At 43.6% G+C, this 8,251-nt stretch overlaps 1 protein-coding gene across 1 annotated transcript in view; it reads left to right on the top strand.

Annotated features, from left to right (window-relative positions):
• aftphb (aftiphilin b) overlaps positions 1–5,587 on the top strand; it is a 56,258-nt gene extending 50,671 nt beyond the window's left edge. The window contains exons 8-9 of the mRNA XM_043696696.1: positions 1,752–1,875; positions 4,483–5,587. Of these exons, the coding sequence (XP_043552631.1) occupies positions 1,752–1,875; positions 4,483–4,621 (263 nt within the window). The 3' untranslated portion in view covers positions 4,622–5,587. The remainder of the gene's footprint in view (positions 1–1,751; positions 1,876–4,482) is intronic.
• The last annotated feature ends 2,664 nt before the right edge of the window (positions 5,588–8,251 follow it).

Here is an 8,251-nt window from a genome sequence, read left to right as displayed (position 1 = left end):
AGTGTTGAGCCACATGGTGGTTGGGTTGGTTGGTCCGGGTGTCCCAGAGGTGTTCTCTGAAACGCTCTGCAAGTAGGCGGCCCGTCTCCCCAATATAGAGGGGGCCACATCGGGTGCAGAGGATGCAATAGATGATGTGTGTGGAGGTGCAGGTGAATCTGTGGCGGATATGGGGCCTTGGAGGGAGGTGAGGGGGGGAGGTGTGGGCGCAAGTCTTGCACCTCCTGCGGTTGCAGGGGAAGGTGGCGGGAGTGGAGGTTGGGTTGGTGGGGGGTGTGGATCTGACAAGGGAGTCACGGAGGGATGTATTCGTATCAGAGGCAGCTCAGAGAGGATTCCCTAAATTGTTTCCAGAGAAGAGGACTTTCTCTTATGAAGAGAGATTGGGCAGTTTAAGCCTGTACTGTCTAGAGATTAGGAAAATGAGAGGAAGTATATTCGACATATATAAAATCGGAAAGGAGATTTCTAAAGAAGACCCAGAGAGGATGTTCCCTTACATGGGACAATCTGGAACATAGCAGCAAATTACTGCAGATGCTGGAATCTGTACTGAAAACAGCAAGTGCTGGAAATCACAGCGGGTCAGACAGCATCCATGGAGAGAGAACAAGCTAATGGATGCTGCCTGACCCACTGTGATCACCCAGCATGCTTTGTTTTCAGGGCAATCTAGAACAAATGGTCTTGGTTTCAGGATAAGGGATAGCGGATTTAAGACAAAGATGAAGAGCAATTGATTCTCAAAGGAATGTGAATGTGAGAGATTCACTCCTCCCACAGTGTGTGGCATGTGCTGGGATGTTGGGAAATTGGAGAAGGGTTAAAGGGTTAAGAAGTTGAAGCTGAGATGAAGCCAGCCATGACCTCCTGAACTGGCAGAGCAGGCTTAAGAGGCTGAACAACTCACTCCTCCTAGTTCTTGTGTTTCTACAAATATTGGCCTTTACACATGAATAGCCTGACTTTTCTTCAAGTCAGCCTGTAACTCTGGCTTCTCGGTGACTGAACTTTCTTACAGTTTGTCACTTTACATTCTTTCTGATGTACTGTTCTAATCTTAGATGACCCATTTTCAAAGATTATAAATTTGCTTCTGCGGTCAGCAGTAATTTTCATTTCTGTAGTTTGGATTAATCATGTAATACTTTGCCAGGTAAAATTTATTCAGTGTCTGCATTTTTAGTGGTAGTCCCAAGATCAAGAGTTTGCAAAATAGGAAGAACTCATTTGCTATCAGTTGCAAAGGGTATTTCTGTGCTGTACAACTCTGACTGTATTTCAAATCATTTAATCAATATTGTACAAGGTATTTAAAAGGCCAGGTTTCAGCTGCAGCTAAGTTGCAATGACTATCACTAACCAAAATAGTATTTATCTATCGGGAAGAAAGCGATGTGGAAACTGTTCAATATGGAGAGTTTCCTTTAAATTTCAAGCAATCTGCACTGTGTATGCAAACGTGGGCCACATTTTTACAGAGAATCTGTTCTGTCATGCAAAACAATGTCGCCATTTAAACTCCTCAGCGGTGACTTGGCTAATTCTGTGCGCGATTGGAAACTTCAGTGAGATTGCAGCTGGCATAATAAGGATTGAAACTTGTTAACAGTTTGGTAATTTTGATATAAATATTTCAGATGTTTACAGAAATCGGAACCCTGGGCTTGGAGCTATATTGGTAGCTGTGTAGCTGAGTTCCATGTGGCTGTAGCAAGGTTCCTCTGATTCTGTTCCACATTACCTTGCAGGTGTTGACCCAGAACTGTATGAGCTGACTACATGTAAACTGGAAGACTCTGGTACAGTAAACCGAATGACTGATGCATTTGCTCGGCTCATGTTGACAGCAGAGAAGACTAGCACATCCACCAGGTAAGGAATCGCATTATTTGAAATCCCATCCAGCAGGTAGGTTTACCAGGGATGGTGCAGTGTACACAACAGTTGGGTATCTGATTAAAAATTAAAATATACTTTTGTATTAATATTTAAGGTGCTTAATCTACATGATGTTCCCCAGAAACAGAACCTTGACAATGAACTGCTTCTTGAAAGTGTCTCAAGTGTAACCCAGTTTATTTTCTTTGAACTGGAGATATTCTTTGTGAATAGCTGAACAAAGACTCTCCAATGTAATTCTGTTTTGAAGTGAATTCCGTGTTGACAGTGCACAGCTGTCTTCAGTGGGATCATCTTTCATCCAATTCAGACACAGTTGCATTTCCAATATTTGTAGCTGCTCTGAAGATGGGACCTGTTTATTTCACATTCTTTCCTATCTATAGCCTTGTGTCTCACCTCTTCCTTGTGGAGATGCCAATGGTGGACTGGGGTGGATGGTTTTGGAAGTCACATGACACCAGGTTATATTTGAATTCTCATGCTTTTGGAGCACTCCCTTCAGGTGAAATTGTGAAGAAGCAGCGAATAAACCCCCTGGAGGGCTATAACCTGGTGTCACATGCCTTCCAATCCCTTTTCTGCTTATTTCACCTCACTCATCACTGCAATTAAAACTCAGCAGTAATCTGTGATGTGTTTGTGATCGCAGTGCACTATCCTTGCTCTTTGTTCCTGACACACCCCCTGTCACTTACGTTTAAACAGACTTAACTACAGCATTCTTCCCTTATACCTTCCCCCCCTCTTTTCCATGGCACTGCCCACTCAGCAGGTTTCATAGAGAGCTGCCAACATTTGCCACTGTCACATCCCTCACTGCAGCTTTCGGTTCCTCTGCTATCTCTCTCATATCACCATGGCTGATGCCTCCAGCCCTTGGTGAATATAGTATTCCTCCTATGTCACATTAAAAGGCCAAGACTATTGCCTTTTCTGATTAATTCCTGACATATGAGCATTGCTGGCTGGGCCAACATCTGCTACCCATCCTGAATTCCTTGAGAAAGTGGTGCTGAGCTGTTGCCTTGTACTGCCAGAGACCATATGCTGTAGTAACCCTGGCATGCTGTTAGGGAGACCGAGCATGACATAGTGCCAAGTAAGTGGCTAGGAGGGAAATGTGCAGGTGGTGGGATTCCCATGTATCTGCTGCCTTGTCCTTCTGTATAGAGTTGGTGGGGTTTGGAACCTGCTATTAAGACAGCTTAGTGACTTTCTGCAGGGCATCCTGAAAGTGGTGCACACTCCTAAGTGTCAGTGGTAGAGGGAGTGGATATTTGTGGTGTGCCAATCAAGTGGGCTGCTTTGTCCTGGTTGGTATAAAGCTTCTTGAGTGTTGATGGAGCAAGTAGGGTGTATTCCATCACATTCCTGACTTGTGCCTTGCAGATGGTGGACAGGCTTTAGGGAGTTATTCAGTGCAGTGTGCCCAGTCTCTGACTCTCCTTGATCTCCATTCCCTGTTCAATAGTTCTGTCATTGTCCCAGGCCATGCCAAGCTGTTTAGGCCCTGAGCTATGTTTTTGATCTCGGTATCCTCCCCATCAGCAAGAAAGAGTGTTCCAGTAGGTGCAGCATCACCGGCCCTTGCCCCTGCCCCTGCCCCTGCCACATTTGTCCACCCTTCCCTTTGCTCCTTTAGGTTTGGCTATTACAAAGCTTTCTCCGGCAGCTTCCTGTTTCCCACCCAGTGTGAACTTGAGTTGATCCAATGTTTTGCTGCTTAGCTCCTTTCTTCATTCATTTGCAGGATGAGGTGTCGCTGCTAGGTCAGTATTTATTGCCCATCCCCATTTGCGTAGAGGGCAGTTAAGAGTCAACCCACATTGCTGTGGGTCTGAAGTCATATGGAGGTCAGATCAGGTAAGGAAGGCAGATTTCCTTCCCTGAAGGAGATAATTGAGCCAGATGGGTTTTTAGACAATCGACAGTGATTTCATGATCTTCAGTAAATCCTTGATTTCAGAATTTGTTTATTGAATTCAAGTGGGGACTGGGGCTGGGAGATGATCTGAGTTTCTGGATGAATAGTCTCGTGATAATGGCACTTGGCCATTGCCTTCCCTTCCTGATTCTCCATGCCCCCCCTCTCCTTGCTGACCTGTGAATTGCAGATCATCAGTGGCTTGATTTTAAAGCTCCCCAGTTCTTGCCCTCAGCCTCTGGTCTCTACATTCTCCTTGTTTTGCCTTGATGCTGCAGATCCCATTTGGATCACTCCACCATTTGACTCCTGTAAATTCACCTGTTTGGATTCTTAATCTTTTCTCCACCACCCTCTTGCCCCCCCCCCCACTTCCCAAAATCTATCCCTGTGCCTGAGTTATTGGATCGGAGAGACTGCTTTCTATCCAGGCATGTGAATTGCTTTGGCAGGTGAAGGTGCTGTGTAAACACTGTTTATAATCTCCAGCTTTTTCGAGGGAGTAAAGCTTTTGATGTTGTTTTACACTGATCTTTGAATATTTGACTTCTGGACTTTATGCATCACTCTGACTTTCAAAAATAATGTTGAATGTTTTTTAGTATTCCTTGGCTGAAGTATTCAAATTTATAATAATTATTTATTTTCGTTAGGAAACCAAGACAGGAGGAAGTTCTCAGTACAGAAGCAGCCAAAGTGATAGCGAGCCTTCCTGACCTGTCATTCATGCACGCCAAAGTGCTGATGTTCCCAACCACATTAACACCTTTGGTAAGCTGCCACACAGACTGAGCCAAGGATCCCACTTTTATTTTTCTGAACATTTTAAAATCAGTCTAATTTTGGCTTTCTCAAAATAAAATGAAACTAATCAGTCATTCAGATGATTTGTTGCTCGCCAGTTTCTGGAGAGTTCCACAGAGAATACATTGATGTTTATTTATTTATACCAAGGTGATTTAAGTGTTTATATTAGAGAAGAATCTGTAAATATCAAGTTTTTCTTTGCAGGTTAATTATCTTTTGCTGTGCTGGGTTTATAAATTTCTCTCATGTCAGCTAATCTGTCAGGGACTTGCAGAAAATGATTGCAAACTGATGTAACTATTCCGATTCTGACCAACGGCGGGATCCTGGTGAATGTTGGGTTTTGTTTCCTGTTTAGTTTTTTTTTTGTGGAGGTTTGGATGGTTTCCAAGCCCGTTCAGTAAAGCATCACTGGTTCTCGGCATTTCGGGCACTGCCATTTTCCACATCAAGCCGGTGGTCTGTCTCATACAGAGCCAAATAGCAGGGATGCAACCACCTTTCGAGACACGACAGAGCTGAAATGGCCTTGGTCATTTAGGAAACCACTATCTCAGAACAATACAGGCACCAGTTCAGCTGGTCTCCAAAGTGATGCTGTATCCCACAAACCTGAGCTCATTTGGGGGGTGAGGGACCAATATCTAAATGTCTTATTCAGATTCTTGAGGTGAAACCTGATCTTTATTATTATTTCTGCTTTATTTTGCCAATGCATCTATTGAGGATTTTGCACAGTGTAAAGACAAGGTGGACATAATAGTTTGCAATGATTTGAGCTGTATGTACAGTAATAACTATGAATTGTAAATGTTGGTGAAATTCCTATGGAAAAATTCTGGTACAGAGAGGAAGCTGTATAGGTTGATGTGCATGCCCAGGTTCTTTTATAACTGTAGAATGTACATTTCCTTTTAGAATATACAGAAATAAAGAGAGATGATTTGAAAATCAGTTGTTCTGTGGTTTTTCAGTGACAGTAAGTGCTGTGATTTTGTCACCGGCAAGGCTAATCCCTAATTGCCCTTGAACTGAGAGGTTTGCAGGGCCATTTCGGAGGGCCGTGTAAGAGTCTACCATGTTGCTGTGTGACTGGAGTCACATAGGCCAGATCGGGATAAGGATGGTAGATCTCTCTCCCTAAAGGATACTAATAAACTCGGGTGGGTTTTTACAACAATCAATGACTGTTTCCTGCTCACCATTAATCATACGAGCTTTCAATAGCATCTAGATTCCCCAGTTGCCATGGAAGGATTTGAACCCTAGATCATGTGCCTTTGCACTATTAATCCAGCAACAAATCCATTACCCCACTGCCATTCGCATCTTATGTAGATGTTGCAGGGTCAGTGTTAACTCTAACCTGGGTGTGAAGACAGTATCTTTAATGGTGCTGCTCAGAAACTGAAGCCTTTGTTTGAAAACCTGTCCCTTCCACATTAGGACAGTGAAATCAGTCCATGGCCATTTTTTGAAAACAGTTTATAGTTCTGATGCAATTAGCGAATGACTGGACACTGGCTTTTAAACAGCAAAGTGAATAATTGCATTGGAGATGTTTTCTAATTTGTCTGTTCAGGGATGTCATGACCCCTCTCGGAAGCAGATGGGACTTGAACCTGGCTCAGAGGTAGGGATAAGGTTGATATAAACACTGAAGGTGGTGTGGAGGGAGTAAATAATAGTTGGGAATAGAGACCAGAGAGAGCAAGAACAACAGCTGGGCAAACAAAGGACTGAGAATCAATAGCTGCTAATGGGGACCATTTTCCTTTAACCTGATGATGGCCATTCTGTGGCTGGACAGCATTGTTCATCCTGTGGAGTAACACTGCCCTCTGGTGTGCAGATTCTGTCATGCAGCATCATCCATAAAACCTTTCAACAAAACCAGTTGAGGTTCGAATTGTGAGCTGCAATGGCCTATCACTGATTAAAATCTGCCAAACTCAGATTACATTATATTTCACATCTGACAAGCACATTTAGAGTTGAATATTTTTGAGTTAAGAAAGTATTTGTTGCCTTGGGAAATGGTTGAATGTTGTTTTTCTGAGTTTTCAGCCAAACTGAGCAGACTGAAGTGGTTGGTGGCCAGTTACCAGTCACTCCACACACAGCAAAAGCAGTGCATCCTCAATCTTTCCAACATGCTTCTCCCACTTGCTGTTTCATCTTGTTGTTCTCACTTAATACTCCCATTTCCAGCCCAGAATGTTTACATTGCCACTCAGACGTCGATAACATTTCAAGCAGAACCTGCCATTGCCATCGTCATGAGTCATTGCAACAAGTTTCAGTCAGTGCGACATGCGCCATTTGCCAGAGAGTGAATTCTTCCACATAAGACAGCAATCACACCATAAATCCTGATGTCTACTTCAATACAACTTTAAAAAAAAATGTCACATTGGCTCTCTACTGCATTGTGTCCTTACAACAGCGGATAAGCAGTTTCGGTGAACTCCCAGAAAATCTCTATAGAGTCCAAAGTGAAAGATCTGGAAAGCCTGGCCTACTTGGAGAAGAGTTGAAGAGAAAGTAACCTTTTTTATTTCCTTCGATGTGACCAGTGACTCCAGCTCTGTCATAGACAATTCTGCAAACTAAAATCCAAAATGTTAGTAATACTGGGAACTTGCTAAGGATCCAGGGTTTGTTATGCACATGATTGACAGCTACTAACTGCTGCAACAGGCAATCTGCTCTTCAAAATCCAAGATGCAACACCAGACCATTCGGCCCATTGAGTCTGGGTTGGATTTTTGGAAGTGCTCTCTAATTGCTCTACTCAGAATCATACAGTGAAGGCCCTTCAGCCCATCGACTCTGTACTGACAAAGATTACTGTAAATCCACACTCGGCCCAGTTTTCCAACAGTAGGCCCATAGCCTTAAATGTTATGACATTCCTCTGAATACTGTCAAAAGTTGAGGTTTCCCTCAACTCCCCTCCCATGCAGCGCATTCCAGACTCCCATCATCTTCTGGGTGAAAAACATTTTCCTCCAATCCCCTCTAACCCTCTTGCTTTTCACCTTACTGATACACCCTTGTTAGTGACCCTTCAACTTGGGCAATCAGCTGCTTTGTTTCCATGCTTTTCGTAATCTTACACATCGATCAGGTTCCCCTTTGGCTCTCTCTGCTCCAAACAGCCTGAGCTTATCCAGCACCTCCTCATCACTAAAGGACGCTCCATCCCAGGCCACATCCTGCCCATCCTTTTCAGTCTCTGCTTTCTGATCCCAGTAGTTCACTATGTAATTGTCTTTATTACCTCCTGTTTTTAATCAATTATCATAACTCTATTTTCTAGTAACTGACTCGTGGATAGAAGAGGGACAGGAATGGTTGTTGGAGGTTCCTGGTTACAGATGTTTCAGTAAGATTAGGGAGGGTAGTAAAAAAGGAGGGGGGGTGGCGTTGCTAATTAGAAATGGTATAACGGCTGCAGAAAGGAAGTTTGAGGGGGATCTGCCTCTGGAGGTAGTATGGGCTGAAGTCAGAAATAGGAAAGGTGCAGTCACCTTGTTGGGTGTTTACTATAGGCCCCCCAATAGCAGCAGAGATGTGGAGAAACAGATGGGGAAACAGATTGTGGAAAGGTGC

Source organism: Chiloscyllium plagiosum, chromosome 9 (assembly GCF_004010195.1).
Source record: "Chiloscyllium plagiosum isolate BGI_BamShark_2017 chromosome 9, ASM401019v2, whole genome shotgun sequence".
Taxonomy (NCBI): domain Eukaryota; kingdom Metazoa; phylum Chordata; class Chondrichthyes; order Orectolobiformes; family Hemiscylliidae; genus Chiloscyllium; species Chiloscyllium plagiosum.
This window is presented reverse-complemented; position numbering and strand designations above follow the sequence as displayed.